Source organism: Poecilia formosa, unplaced genomic scaffold, assembly GCF_000485575.1.
Source record: "Poecilia formosa unplaced genomic scaffold, Poecilia_formosa-5.1.2 Scaffold193, whole genome shotgun sequence".
NCBI lineage: Eukaryota > Metazoa > Chordata > Actinopteri > Cyprinodontiformes > Poeciliidae > Poecilia > Poecilia formosa.
The window spans coordinates 1179861-1196298 of NW_006800132.1; the positions used below are offsets into that span (position 1 = coordinate 1179861).

The window sequence follows — 16438 nt, forward strand, 5'->3', positions numbered from 1 at the left end:
AGCAACCTTTGAGACAACATTTTATAAAATCTGGTCATTCCTGAATCTGCACATCTACATTGACGTAGCATGTTCATATTCCAACATGTGTTAAACTGAGATAACCTGAGTTACACCATGAGATTAAGTCGTAATTACAGAAATGATCTGGTGTTATGTAGAGATGCAAACAGAAACCAGCTGTTGTGTTCTCCATTGAACATGTGAATGGAGAAACTTTACATACACAACCACACATACAAACACACACACAGGTGTTTAGATTAGCATGTTTTCATGATGTATTTAACTTGTAGCATGTACTTTTCAGGGATGTTATTGTATATGCAGTTGTTGTTTGTTGCTATGGTTTCAGTTTTTTCTCTCTTTCTGCAGGTGTAGCAGCAGACTTTTAAGATGCTGACATGCATTCTCTCCTACACTCATCTTCTCCATTACCTTTAAACTATTTTTCCATCCTGCCTTCCTTTCTTTCCCCTATCTTTTTTCTGTCTCAGTTTCCATTACTATTTGAAATAAACCCTAAACATTTTCTAATCTAATTTATATATTAAGAGGAGCATCATAGCAAAAAACCTTAATGAACCGTATATTTACTCCTTGTGAAAGTAAATGTGTTGGGTCTCACTTTGACAATCAGACATCAATTCTGAGTGACACGTTGCTGGACAGGAGACTTTTAAAAAATCAGCTGACTAGAGCTGTCTGACACTTTGAAACTCAAAAATCTGATCTTTTTTCTAATCAATGCACTATACGTAACTCTACCAGATTGTGCTCCACCAACACTCTTCTATGTGGGGGCTGTTACTGAGTTAAGAAAACTCACCGTTGGCTGTTTTTAGTTCAAATGAAGTCAGAAGAAGGACAAATATTTAGGAATCAATTTTAAAATGGAAATGTGTTTATGCCACAACATATTGTGACATGTCTGCAGTTTTTACTACAATAAAGTACGTAGAGAGAAAACAGGATTTTCAGCAGGTAACAGAAAGTCTGAAGATATTACAGCAAATTTGCTTTTTTTTTATCCTTAACGTTCAACATAACGTAAGTTGTTATGTTGGCTGCTTTCTAGACATTTTTAGAGTTAGCCTAAACATCTACATTGTTGATAATGAACACTGGAGTGTTCATTATCAACAATGATAATGAACACTCAATTATCATTGAGTGATAATTATCACTCAATTATTGCAGCTATTTGCTGCAAATAAGCATTAGCTGCATATTTGGTATGCAGCTAATGCTAGCTACGTTTAATGTACTAAATGCTAATATAAGATGCTATACTCAGTTTAAAACCTCTTTTCATTTTGTTTTTGTTTTAAGAAGTTATTAAAAACCCTCTATTACAGCTTTTGCTCTCTCACACATGGCACATATCTTCTCATGCTAGGAGGGCTAGGAAAAATATTTTGAATATTAGCTGTAGTTGCTAAAGAGAAATCAGAATTATTTAAAATTGATCAGCAAGTCAAAACTTTACACAAAGCAGAGATTGGAAATTGGGCACAAAATCCCGATTGCTGCATCTCTAGTTTAAAGTACTGCCTACGCGTCGGTGCTTAAAATTTAATTACAATAAGTCTTGTAAGGCTATTTATTCCTTTCAGCTGATGTACTTCAGCAAAACACCGTGGAGCAGACATTTAACCCATGGCAAGAAGTTGAGGTACACAGAAGCTCGTCATTGTTTATCTTTGTTTACGCCTTAATAAGTTTGTGTTGACAGCTGCTTAGTATTCTGCTCGAGTGTTGCAGTGTGCCACTCAGCACGGCCTGGAGCTGCCCACCGACTTTACCTCACCGATAATGTTTGATGACTGTTTCATTATCGTCCGTCGCGGTGCTCGTGACTGACACGTCGTCGTGTTCAGGCCCCAGGAATTCACTGAAGCGCACCCTAGAGAAGACGCGCGAGAGTGTGAACAAGATAATACGGCAGCTCATTCGGAGTCTGTCTGGGCCGGAATGTGCCGAGGTGCAGCAGAATTATCTATTCAATCTCCTCTTTGCTGAGGTCAGAAAAGGCAAGAAGGTGGCACGCCTCTAGGAAATTAATCTCCCCGCATGCCTTTCACAAGAGTCAAATCTGACAGGGAAGATGGCTTTTTCTTTTTGCCGTGTTGTCCCACCCTCCCCACTTCTCTCAACAGTGTTCGCTATTTCTTTGTCAGTGTCTTCTTGTGGCTTTTTTTATTTCCAGCCTTGGGATTATTGCTGTTGCTCCTCTGCTCATGGGCGTAACCATTTGTCACTGCTGTCCTAGATGTCTGCATCGTTGTGGTTACAGAGCTGGCTGCACATGCAAGTTCATCTTCCCCCTGCCATTAGAGCTAAAATGTTAACTCGTTTAAGTGGTATGATCATCAGTTACAGTACCGACGTGCACATACTACTTCACTGGCCTCCGGTTCCCTGGTGGCTTTTTGCTTAGACAGCTTGATAGATGACTGGAGCGATAGCATCTGTTTAGGGCCTCTGTCTTATGCCAGGCAGCGTGGCAGCATTGTTGTGATCAAGACTTAGCTTTGCGAAAGTCATTGCCACCCTGATTTTGTCTTTGAGTCTAATTAAAACATCTGTATCGCACAATTTCAAAAACTGACTAGCTAATTCAAACCCAGATTCAGAGAAAGGTAAAAGGAAAAGTACAAAAATCCAACTAATTTGCTCCGCTTGTCAGAGCACTGCTATGTTTTTCTGGGATACAGGGAGACATCTGTGTAAGGAAATTAACTTGACGGACGATTGAGATGATGATGAAGGGAAATTGGTGTCAGCATTTCAGCTGGAACTGGGCTGAGCCTACCTTCATCAGATTATTACGTAATTGTCTTACATTTCATCCGCATACAGCAGGAATCCACAAATCCAGGGATTAAGGGCTGCTATCCTGTGACTTATAGGTGTACTCTTGGGCCAACACGCCTAAATCAAATGGCTTAATTGCTTCCACAGTATGCAGTTAAGTTCTCCAGAGTCCTGCTGACGAATTCATTATTTGACTAAGGTGTGTTGAAGCAGAGACACGTTGAAATGTTGGAGGACACGGGCCTTTGAGAATGTGAAGACTTCTTGCATAGAAAGTCATCATGCCTTTTGGTAAATGATACCTTCTTACACATCTGTCACCAACTTGTATAATTGTCCACCACCGCTATGGAATTTATGCAACTAAATACTACTTAATGTTATGGTACTATATGCAGATGCTCTGTCTGCACTGGTGAAGAATCACTCAGCTCTTCATGCAGAATGCTTGGAGTGTCTCCAGTCAATGGCAGCCGGACCCGTTGTGTGATTAGTTCTGTTATAATTATTCAACCTCCAGAGATAAAGTTCTTATGCAATCTGATAAAACATCTAATAATAATGATAATATGTTTTATTTAACCAGATAAAAACCTTGTTGAGATCTGCAATCGCTTTTCCAAGGATCTGGCAAGATAACAGCACCATTTACAGATATCAACATTCATATTTAAGCAGAGAAATACATCAAATATTAAAAACAGCTGACAAAAAACTATCAAAAGCATTAGCAGTAAAAACTCTCTTTTTCCTGATCTTTCGGCAATGCGAGCCACTTTCACTGTAAATTTAGACTTTTGCTGAAAGCCACTCATGGAATTTAATTGAGCATTTTCAAGGTTTAGATTAGAAAGGGAGCGGAAAAAGAACAATGGCACATATTTGTATTCAAAAACTTTATTTACATCCATTCATCCAGAACTTTCAGTCTGAAAATTTGAATGTTGTGTACGAACATTTTTATAGAGCATTGAACTCCTTCTTTCATCGTCAAGAATAACTACAGTGCGATAAAAAGGAGCGGTGACGACACGGCGAATGTTTTGCACTCGGGTGGAGCCTGATGCGGTTCAACCCTGTGACCTCTGCCCCAATACACCCACACTATGTAAAAAGTGTGTGTGTCAAGATCTGCTACGCACACAAAGACGTAACAGGATTTGATGTTCCACAAAATGCCTCATTTCGTCAAGTTGAGCTCCATATACCTCACATTTTTAATATCCCAACATACATGGCAAGATGTCAAACATTGTGACAGCAGCAATAAGGCTTGTAACGTTGTGGCTGCTGCTGCTGGCTGCTGCTGTGTGAATTATTTGCCAAGCTACCTTCATTCTTCTTTAATGACCTGGCTCAGCGGCAAGGAAGGTGTGACACTTCATCTTTTACACCACCATAACAAAACAGTGACAACGGCTTATCAAAATTAGATGATTTGCTGCCTGTGGGTCACACTGTTACTGCAGAGGGAGTCCTTTACCTGTCACTGTTTATCAAAGCTGTATTTATAAGAGACAGATTTTTGCCAAGGCCACTGGCATTCTTCGTTTTTTCTTCTTCTTCTTTTTCTTCTTCTTCTTCATCTTCTTCTCCTATCCCATCCTTGGAATCTCATCTCGGGTAATCCTCTGAGAATTTTCACAAATTGCCAGAATGATCCCGTGGCAGAGCCGCAGATTGAATTGGCCGTGTGAAAATACCTAAAGAAATTATATTAAAGGGCCAAGGCTGTCTATGCCGGAGTGGAGATTTGTTTAGAGCAGCGGTATGTACAGTCACACTGAGAATTGTGATTGCGGCTATAAAAAACATAAACAGGATCATTTCTTTGCCAGTTTCACAAATGAAAAACGGGGGAAAAAACAATATTTTTAAAAATATAACTTCTAGTGCTGCTGTTACGAACAACAAACACTGGATCACTGCAGAATGGCGTTTACCCTACATATTTGATATAAATAATATAGTAGGGAAATACATTTTCCACAACTTTTACATACAAACTTTAATGTATTTTGTGGGATTATACCTGACAACCCATGTCAGTAACATATGGAAAGGTGATACGATTGTTGAGTATTGCAATGACGATTTTGACTATGATAAATCAGATTTTTGTTTCTCATTAAATAAAAATATACATTAAGTATATTTTCAGTTTGAGCATAAGGAGCAGAAAAAGTCCAGCCAACAGGCTAACATTTTTTATTGTAACACTTGAAATTTGATATTCGGTCAAATATTGCATTCACATAATCCTTTCGCATGCAAACGGGTATCGTTTGTAATTGCTTCCATTGAACTGTTGTGAATTTCCAACGTATTTTAAAATATCACACAAAAGAAAATGTGTATTGGGTGTGTTATGTTAAGAAAATAAATTTAAAATGTGCTAGTTTTAAAACTTAACGTCTTGATTGAAATAGCCTAATTATAGTTTTCAGATTAATAACTTGTTCTGCCCTATTGACCTTTATGTTACCTGTAGTTGCAGCAGATTGTTTGCTAAGATGTTTTTGAACTGCCCTTTGTCTGTGTGGGAAACAATCAGGAGAAGTTCCAGTTTTCACATTCATCTGTGAAAAGCCTTAAAACAGCAGGAGTCCGGCCCAGTGGAGGAGAGTCTCTGCTTCCACTTTGTTTGGATAAGGGGGACAAATGTCCTTTGATCTTGGAAACAAATTGCAGGGAATTTCTAACTTTTAAAGAGGGTCAGAGACAGCTCCTGATTGGATGAGCAAAGATACGCCTTATTTGAATAAATTAAAAGACAAGAATACGCCTTTACTATAAAACTTTGTACACAGGAGTAACAAATCAGATTTGCTCTTGCAACTCTCCAAAGAGTTGCATGTAAGACGTACAAAGACGTCTCTTTCTTTCTTTCTTTCTTTCTTTCTTTCTTTCTTTCTTTCTTTCTTTCTTTCTTTCTTTTTCTTTCTTTCTTTCTTTTTTCTTTCTTTCTTTCTTGCTTTATTTCTTTCTTTCTCTTTCCAAAATTTATTATAACCTAAAATCTTCTTCAACAGTTTCCATCTACTAGTTTGGAGCGAATGAGCCAGACCACACAAATTTCACCAGATGTGGGCATTACGCAGGGCTGTAGTAAACAGGAAGAACAGGTTGCAAACTAATACTGGCCAGAAAAATTATCAGAAAAATTGAGATTTTCAGGAATGTGCTGAGGTGATGTTCCACGCTGTCCAGAGACATTGATAAAGAAATTCATTCTAACTATCCCAGCAGCAAAAAAACTGCTGATCAGACATGTGGGTTAATGTTCCATCTCCCCTTTAGTGTATTAACTCTTCTTCAGAAAAGCCAGAAACCATACCAAAGGAGAAACTTTCTTTTATTTTTTTTTTTTGCGAAATTGAGGAAGTTATTTTGAATTTTGCTGTTTCCATCAACTTTTTCTAATGTCATGCTTCAAAATGTGAAAAAAGTGAAGTAACTGTGAAGTGGAAAAAAAGGATACGTTTTAAAAATAAATCACAAATAAAAGTGTGGTGTTCATTTGTATTCACATCTAATGCAATGCTTAGAAAGGCTCAACAATATCATATGCATATGATGTGATTATGACCAATTAAGTAACTTCTAAAGCCAATTGGTTGCACTCTTTTTCTTTTTACTAAACTGCTCTAAAAAGATAAATAAACCATTTTCTTCCACCGTCATTTCCTGCCTTTTTTAAATTTTACATAAAATTTTAACAATATACATATTTTATGACAAGGTTTCTGTTTGTAAGCTGACAAAAATGTGAAAATGTTGAAAAGCTCTAGATGCCTTTTCAAGCCACTGTGATATTAACATTTATTTTAAATTGCAAAGTTGACCTGCTCATATCCACCACAGACAAGAGAATTAGTTTGGACATAATGGTTGTAGCCAAATATTCTACACATATTTGACTCAGTAATCAGTAAATCCCTCAGTTTATCCCACACATTCAGTTTCAATCCCTCGTCAGCCTCCTCCATCTTCAGTTCTGTCAGACTAAAAGGTTCATACAAACACATTAAACGGCAAATCAGGGGGACATACAGACAGACGCCACGGTGACAAACAGAAAAGAGATTAAGTGATGTGTATAATTGGCAGAATACTTATGTTGCATGAGGAGCACAAATCATGTCTTCCACAGGGAGGCATTCATTATCATCACTTTTTACGCCTCCGATGCGCGCTGCTGATTTGCATGTTTTTATTTAATTATCCATGATAAGGGAAGTTGAGCCTGATTTTGAAGTTGTACCAATGAAAATAACACAAGTAAACATGGCGGCTGCCAGATCTGACAGCATAACACTTAAAGAAAAAAAAATTGCATAGGTTTGGTTTTGTAAGTAAACGACAAGGATTTATCCAACCAAGCAGTTCTGCTTGAATTTATGTTCTGATCTTGTGTTTTTGATTCCCAAGTTCTGCAATTCGATTCTTCTCTTCTTTCACAACACATTTGTTGAATCTGAATGTAATCCACCAAAAACTAGAATTTTAAAAGGAATTTCCTTTGCCACAAACACCTTAGGGTCATCAAGCATTAAGTGCTTATTCTTGCTGCTGCTTACCTTTCATATCCTCCTTGAAAATTCATTTTGCTCACCTCTAGCTCACGTTTTCCTCACCTGTTGTCCAGTTTTCTGGATTTCCCTTGTGAGGAGTTTTGACCTGTTGCTCTTTGTCAGGTTTGACTTTCTGTCCCTTTGTTCCCCTTGTTATTTTTCTTTTCTACCCAGCCAGACAACAGACACAGTGGGTAAGGTCACTGCTTTTTCTTTTTAATGTTTTTGCTGGTACAAGAAAAATATATGTAATGATGAAAGGAGAAAGAGAAGGACAAGTAGGGGCGGTCATTCTCTGCTCCCTCTACCAGATCTTAAAGATGGATCTCTGGAACCGTTTAGAGATTCCTCACTCTACAAGTAGACACACCTCACCTCAGTCGCAACCACTGTGGGAATCAACACCACAGTTTTGGACCTATTTTCTCCAGTTGGTGTGCTTGGACAGTCCTGGTCACAACATCTCAGGCACTACTGCTGCCATCATAGCACAAACATTTCAGTTCAGTTTCAGTTCTTGTCATGGTGAGTTGTACAGGCAATACAAGGACTCAGCAGGCACCTTCAGGTGGCATACCTTTGCAGCTTCTGTTTTGGTTGCTGATGGCCTAAAGTTCTGGTCCAGTTACTCTTTTGAGGGAGTCTGTCAAGGTCTGCCTGTTCCTGTAACCAAGAGGGTCTGGAAGGTGTTGTTTTCACCAGTCTCGCCTCAAAAGAAGAACCCTCGTCACCTCCAGCTTCATTGACCTAATAACTTGTAATGCCTCCAGGTTTCATCATCAGCCCACCTGTTTCACCTTCAGCTTCCAAATATGAACCAACAACTGTCAAGTAAGGATACCTTTCACGTGTCTGTAGTGTCACTGTCAAGCTCCTTTCTTCATTGAAAAGACTTCTGGGCTGCCTGCCAGAACTTTCTCTTCTCTCAGTCACACTTTATTAATCTAGTGCCAAATGGAAAGAATGCTTCAAAGTGAGAATATGCATCACCTGTGAGGTGTTAATCCTTTACTTGTATGAGGATAGGTACCTGTCTGGATGCTAGGCCATGCGAGGACAAATGTTTCTCTTCTCAGTCATTGTGCAGGTACCTGCAGAGTGAAGTATTTTCTGTCCCTGGTCATCAAACTTTCAGAATCACTGGTTGAAACTGTTTTTCATTTCACAAAGTTTTTTTTTTCCCACTGTGAGGTAATTATGTCAGTTTTTCATGATAATGGACTACGGTTGACTCGGGAGTAATCCAAAAACAAGACAAGTCATTTTTTAGGTTTTCAGCTTTACTAATTAGTCTGGCATTGTTCCATTTCTGCTGGTGGTTAATGCGCTGATTATTGTGTTTTGGCATAATAGGCCTGATTTTCTTTTGGAACAGCTTTGCTGTTGTTTATATAGTTTAATAACATGCAGAGTGGGCCAGTTCCCATAGGTCCATGTCCAGCAGGTCCCAGAGGCTTTGTGGCTTGAACACTGATTCTAGTCACTAGTTAGCACCTGCAGAATTTACACTTTAATGCACACATGGGTTGTTTTGACATCAGTCATGGTGGAGTGGGCTGCTTTCTGGAGAGCGTGACGTCACGTTCAAAGAGTCAAAACTGAAGGGGAAAAGGAGGTTGTCCTTGAGTTTCACTGTTGTGTTGACAGAACTGATTTATAAAGGCATTATGGGCTGAGTAAGCTGACTTTGGACCTCATTTGCTTCTCCAATCGGTTTGGTTTTAGGTTGCATAGTAACATATTTAATCTGCAGCTCTCTCCATCTCCTACATGCAGTAACGGTGAAAGTCTCAATCATCTGCGAAATGTAGATTTTTAATCCCGTCTCGATAATGTTGTTGTCGTTTAGGATTTAGAGTAACTGGCGTTTACTCCCCCCACACGTTTCTGTTATTTCCATATAACATGTTGGAAATAGGATCATAATTCTATGTACAGCTTATTTTCTTTTCTATGCTCTCCAGGAGTTTTAATTATATGTTTCCTCATTGTGTTGCTGTCTTTTTTTTTTTTTTTTTTTTTTAACGTTCTCTGAGCTCTGTTTGTGTAAAGTAAATTATCGTAAACACAAAGCCGGATCCAATTGAAGTGTTAGTAGCCACAGCCAATCAATTTATTCCCTCTTTTTAGCCAGTTGAGAGACGGCCGTAGTTTTCCGTAATGGGAATGTCCTTCTGCATGTCAGTGAAGCAGAAGGGATTTAAGAGGAAATTAACAGAGTTCAACATTATTGAGGGAAGGAATAAAAAGCGGTCATGTGTGTAGTAATAAAAGAAACGAGGCATTGAACATTTGTAATTATAGTCAGATAATTTTTATGAGACACTCATAAAATGCATGGATGTTATATTAACAGAAAAACAATGGCTATTAGGTTTCCAGAAGTTTTTCAGTGGATTTACACAAATACATGACAATGCATGTATGCATAGTGTGTGCTGCCTATGTGTATAATATGACGTTTTGATGAATCCATATGTACATGTATGTTTAATATGTAGACGTAATTCTTTATTTCACTTAAATGTTTTATTGTATCAGAAAAGAGCCTCTCATAGGTTAGGCTAAACAGAAATACGACTAACAAAGACGGCGGGCGGGAAGAAGAAGAAGAGGAGGGGAGGCTGGTGAAGAACAGCAGGCAAAAACAGAGGGAATGTGAGTCCATCTTAGCAACTGTTTATATTTGGGTCTGGGCGCCGTGTTTGACCACTCATGCAGGTCGACGTGCACGCGGGCGTTCGTGCGTGCGTGTGACGACTTTGCAGAGAGCACGACTCTGCTGGGCAGACGACTGGGTGTTGGGTTGGGTTTTTGAGCTGCTCGATGCTGTTTTGTAAGGATGATTAATGACCAAGTCTTTGGCTTGGAGCTCTGTGAAGCCGTTGTAGCCCTGAAAGCCTGATCCTCTTCCATTTAACATGCTGAGAGATCGAAAATGCTGACAAATTAGGTGTTGCCTCCTCCTCCCGTGCGTACTGTAAGTTGGCCGACGACGTGCCACATCGTGAAAAACGAGGAAGGAAAAACGCGTCGTGAGCCTGGCTTAGTCAGAAACGGACAGCGTGTGGTTTGTTTTTTTGTGATAGTAGCGTCTCTTTTTTTTTTCTTTTTTGCTTTGTGAATATTTAAAGCGGCTTAGGTAAAAAGTCAAGCAGAGGTTTTCCTGGCCTACTTTTTCTTCTCAGAACTTGCTGGATCCCATCCAGTTCGTTCTGCAGCTCACTAATGCTTGCTGACTGTGTGCTTCTCTGCAACTCTTTGTCAGCATTGTCCTACTTTCTTTGTTTATTTCAGCAGCTGTTTACCTACACGATTGTTCATTCAATAATTTACCCACATAATAAACCCATTATCTCTTTCTACTGCATCTCTTTCTATTAGGAAATTACTATAACTACCTCTGTCCCACAAACATAACTTATTTTTTTAGGGAAAAAAAAAAATCTTTTCAAAGAAGTTACACTTGGAGACAAAACGAGCAATCTCCTTAGAAAACATATTTTATTAGCTTATTTATTTGAGTTTTTTAATTGTATTGTTGCTGTGTTTGTCTCTTCTGAATGAGATATTGGATTTCAATGAGACAACTTGTATATACAGCATATATATAAAAAAGTCAAATAATAATAATATAAAAAAGATCTCACTTAAATGTTTCATGGTAATTAAAAAATACATTTTAAGATTAGCCGAATATAACCTGAATAAATACTAAAAAAATCTAAACCAACATGTCAAAAAGTAATTGTGTCCTTGTTCAATCCTGGATTAACTTTCATTAACCAATTTTGAGTTGAAATGTACCTGGCAGATCCAGGCTTGATTCCTGTCAGAGCTGTTGAATGAAGTAAACACTTGGACAGAGTGTCTGAGAACAGGAAGTAGAGTTAAAAAAACAACAAAAAACATGATGATTAAAGGCCTGGCTTGCCTCAGCCGAGGTCAGTGTTTAAGAAAAACAGCATCCATAGCAGAGATTCAAGGTAAAACACATCAGTGTTTTTCTTGCCTTGACACAGCTGACCAAATAAGACACAAATCTCCGTCTTGAAAGCATCGCGGCGACCCCCAAGACATCCCAACATTGTCAAACAGGGTGGTAGTGCTGTAATCTGAGGGTGCTCTGATTCTTTAGGATATTGAGGACTGTTGTAACGGAAACCATAAATGTTTCTCTCTAGAAAATCCTGAAGGAGAACGACCAGTCACCGGTTTATCCTAAACTCAAATGAATTTGATGTTATGCAGCCTGATAAAGATTCAAAGCAAACCACTGTAGGTTCAAAGCGAAAGACTCGGTACTGGCCTTGTCAAAGTTTGGACCTGAGTCCAATGATTGTCCTGAAAAGCTTGCCATTAGTTTTGGTATTAGAAAAGCTTATTTATTTACCGAGTCGATGCTTGTTGCAAACGTCTGAGAAAACACTGCTTCTCTCTTTAGAGAGGGGAAAGATTAAGATTTATAAGCGTTTAGAAACCTCCTCTTCTGGTCGTAAAACCAGCCCAGAAGCTTGTGTTGTGACAGAAAAACTGTGTTGTGAAATTAGTAAACTGACATGAAGCAGGAACGAGTCCAAAAGAAATTTTCCCTGAGGGGAGGTGATACAGTACAGGACTGCTAAAAACAAAAAAGAAAAAGATTAGAACGCCCAAGTAGATGTTCAGAACTTTTATAAAGTAATGCTTACGTCAACATCTCAACTTACTCTAAACCGTAATGGCTTGTTTAATTGAAATCATGCATGTAGAGCCTGTTTGACGACACCGCTAAGTGTTTCAGTGAGATCAGGATTTGGGTTTTTGATTTGACTGGTCCATTATTTCCATCCTTGGTGGATTTACTGGTATTTGTTTGGGTTCTTGTTATGTTGCTAGGCCCAGCTCTGCTTCAGATTTTAATTTGGTTCAGATAATGCCATATTGTTTTTCTGAAAAACAGCGAAAATCATAGGGAATTCTGTGATGGTGAACCAGCTAAGTGCTGCTACGACAAAGCATCCCCAAACCATGACCCTTCCACCTCCATGCTTCCTGTTTTCTGTTCTTAGCTACAGTTAAACACATCCTCTGATACTGATTTCCTAACAATTAAATTGTTAGGATTCCTGCACAGCTGCAATTAATCAGATCATCTGGAAGAGTATATGAGGAGGGAGCTGCCGACACTTCACAGGTAGATGCATGTGGCATCACAGGTAGATTCTAGTAAAGCACTGATTAATGCCTGATATTAAAATTAGTTAACTGAACTTGTAGCCATTATTTTGTGCCCATGTGGCTGGACACCACACGGCACGACGAACCCGATTGAACCGTTATACCTAGGATTTGTGTCGGCTAACGTGTGGTCTCTCAGGTTTTGAAAATGGGCCGACAGTCGGCCGACAACTCGTGTAGTGTGAGCTGGACATTACACTGACGAAATGAGGACGGGAGGGTCAGTGGAGAGCACCGGAGCTGAGCCTTTTTTCATTCAGCGTCATCAAGAGAAAGAAAAAAGGCAGAAAGAGACAATGAAGCCGATAATTAAAATGAGGTTGATAGGTTTAATTTATCGTGCAATTAATTGATTTATCGTTTATCGCGACAGGCCTAATTACAGCATAATTTAAAGCGCAGAAAAGACAATTTTACATAATGCAGAACCTTTGAGCTTGCTCTGTTTGCTACCTTATAGCTTCAGAGACCAAAAAAAAAATTTGCAACAGTGTTAAATGTGGGTTATTAGATGAATGTCTAAAAATGACATTTCAAAACAGCTACACTGACAAACCACAGTTGGCCCGACACAATTAAAACTCAACGGTAACAGCGTGGCGTGTCTTTAAAGGGAATACAATCATATTTGCATGATTGGCTTGATCCCACTGCTTAGTTCCTCTGCTGGAAAGAGGCTGTTGCAGCTTCTTCCTCAGTCCAGGAAACTGGAAGAATTTACTGCTTGAATTTAAATTGTGCTGGAACAATGTAATTAAACTCCTGCTGTTTAATTCCAGCATTAGCAGCCACATCTGCTCCCCGCAGCAGGACGCTCAGTCAGAAAACTTTAACATCTCAGCGTAGGTCCGAACTTGGGTAACATCTCCTTTAAAAATGATACTGCAGCAATGACACAGTTTGGATGATAAGGTCAATGACCGTTATGTAGCTTTTAAAGAAAGACAGAGGCAGTTATTTCTAAACATGATATTTTAAAAATGAATGCTGATCTGAGAACTAGTGTGCCTTCCTAGGACTGTAGTGAGAGTTCATTATTGTGAAAAGCAGTGACTTTGTGTTGAGCTTGAAATTGGCCCTCTGACTCTAAAAAAATAAAAAATAAAAAACTCCAAATGAAAATTGAAAATAGCAAAACAGATAGCTATTTTTCCCAGTTTTCATTTGGTTTTTTTGAAGTATGATCTGTGATGATCTAATTAAATACATTTTATAGACCGAATCATATCAACCCATCTAATAATTAGTTTGTAGAGTCCTTTCGTTCAGTATTATTTGACCAAATGTGTTTTGACGAGGCTCGATTCTTGGATTAAAAATACCTTTTGAACAATGACAACCTTGAAGCAGGTATTTTACAAAGTTTTCATTAAATCCAAACCCAAATTTCCGTATTAGAATTATGTTTTAATTGGTTTGATGGAGTATTCTTATGTTAAATGTAATTTTTTTTCCATTGGCTGGAAGCAGATAATCTTAATTAACAGAAATAATAACTGTGTGTTTGTGTTTCACTGAAAGAGACATACCATTCAATAAAAAAAATTATTGAATTTGAATGACAGAATTCATTTTTATTTTTTGTGGATTTAAACGTAGCGAGTAAAAAGAGTAATTTCAGCTACTATTAAAATGGCCGCGCTCCAGCCTCTGAGTGTTGCTGTGTCTGTTTGTACCTGCAGACTATCGGCCCTAAGGAGGGCTGGCAGGTGTACAGCTCAGCCCAGGACGCTGACGGCCGCTGCATCTGCACCGTGGTCGCACCGGAACAGAGCCTGTGCTCCAGAGATGCCAAAAGCAGACAGCTTCGACAGCTGCTGGAGAAGGTAAGCATGGTTACAAAAGGGATGTTTACCTCCCCCAGCGCACCACGCACAGGCACACATATGGAAGCCTGAAATGCCTGCAATCTTTTTGTTCGTTGGCGTTCTCATTTGTTGCAGTATCTCATATATTGCACACATTTAGAAAAAATTTTTTCATGAAGATGTCTACTTGGGGATTTTGAGTTATTTACAGATTCTGAAAGCATAGAGTCTAGGCTTTTCAATGATGTCAAACACATGGAAATTAAAAAGAAAGAAGTTGATCTTTACTACCATGTGTTATGTGCATTAAAAAGATTTAGGGCTATTTGTGATTTAGAAGCTCAATTAAAGAAAAACATTCTTGAATTGCTTTAGCAGAAACAAAAAATATCCTTTTCAGCACCATTAAATATAAAAATGATCCATCAAATTCTGTCAGTTGTATTTATTTATAGTATTTAATTAATTTAATAATTATTAATTAAATAAAAATAACAGTAGCTGTAGACATGTAAGCAGAGCATCACAAGCAAACAAATTCATAAAAACCAAAGAACAGTTCTCACTGATTTGTCGGCCAGTCGATTTATAGGTGCCGATTTCCTTAATTTTGGGAGATCGGTGATTGACCATTTTTTACATGTGAAGCCGATCTTATCCACCAATGTTATCAAACTCGGCAAAGGTCTAAAAATCAACCACTGTGCTTTTCTTTTCTCCCGTGAGAGGTTTTACTGACCAACTCCCGACCAGGTCATGTCTGCACATTTACAGTTAACAATATTCACCCCGTTGTTGCCAAATCAGCAACTTTTTTGATATATTGAGCAACATTTCAGACAAAAAAGAAATGATATCGGCCAAAATCAGAATCGTTAAGTTAGGCTTTTTAAATTATCAGTAATTGGTGATCGGCCAGAAAACTGCAATCGGTGCACTCCTATTAACAGGTTTGATTGCGTAGAATGTGGAGAAACCCATCTTTGGCATGTATCGCTAGCAGTAGGTAGCTTGCTCACCTAGCCTAGTGCAACTAATTCCACTGGCTTTCTGACTTGAAACTAGAAGGTGCTCAACCCTGGCAAGATGTCATTAAAGCTCCAAGACAAAGCCAAACACAACATAATTCATCTGATCTAAGTCTTATTGACCATATCTAATGTGCAGAAAAACAAGTTTAGCCCACAAGAGTCCAAATTCATAATGTACCACTAAATTTTTGGCACATTCAGTAGCCAGTAAAGTCAGAAATGTGTACATAGAATTGGACGGGCATTCGGTAAAATTCTTTTTCTGTGCTTACAAGCAGAATGTTAACCAGTTGTCACATATTTATTTTTCACCAAAGACTTATAGACCCTGGAGAACACATTTTTCCTCAAACGCAATCTCGCTTACATCTGCGGTGACACAGCTTGTTTTGACCTGACGCTAATAAACGTGGTAATCGGGTACAAACAGTAGAACTGACTACAACAGCTTGTGGAGACTGTGTATCATTTCTCAGGTTGCTGTCTTTGATCTTTTCCCCTGTACCTGAAATGTGATTCATAGAGTAAACACAGCCCTCTCTACTGTTCGGTGTGTAGTGACAAAAGTCCAAAAGCTAGACCCGCCGTGACCCCATGTTCATTAATCACCACCTCCCACACACAACAAGCCAACGCGTGGAAAGACCTGCACACCTACACATAAAGAAATAGAAAAAGGTAATGAGAAACTGGCTAGCTCCAATACTTTCAGAACATTTTAGTACCCTATAATAATCCCTAGCATATGAAAAATGCTACAAATTAAATATATTCTCATGAATGCCTCAATTTAACATTTTTTTTAAATATAATATGCGTGTGTTGTGTAAGCACACTATATCCATACAGCTTTATTTTGGCTGCATACTGACTCTGGTGGTCATTTTGACATCACAATATAATGACAGTTATGTTATGGAGAATAACACTGATTGAGTGTAAATATTAAAATTGATCTTGCAGGAATATATATATATATATATATATA

General features: G+C 38.5%; 1 protein-coding gene across 2 annotated transcripts in view; it reads left to right on the forward strand.

Annotated features, from left to right (window-relative positions):
* olfm3a (olfactomedin 3a) overlaps positions 1 to 16438 on the forward strand; it is a 34970-nt gene that overhangs the window by 9230 nt on the left and 9302 nt on the right. For both annotated transcript variants that reach the window (XM_007566599.2, XM_007566600.2), the window contains exon 2: positions 14294 to 14437. In XM_007566599.2, the coding sequence (XP_007566661.1) occupies positions 14294 to 14437 (144 nt within the window). The remainder of the gene's footprint in view (positions 1 to 14293; positions 14438 to 16438) is intronic.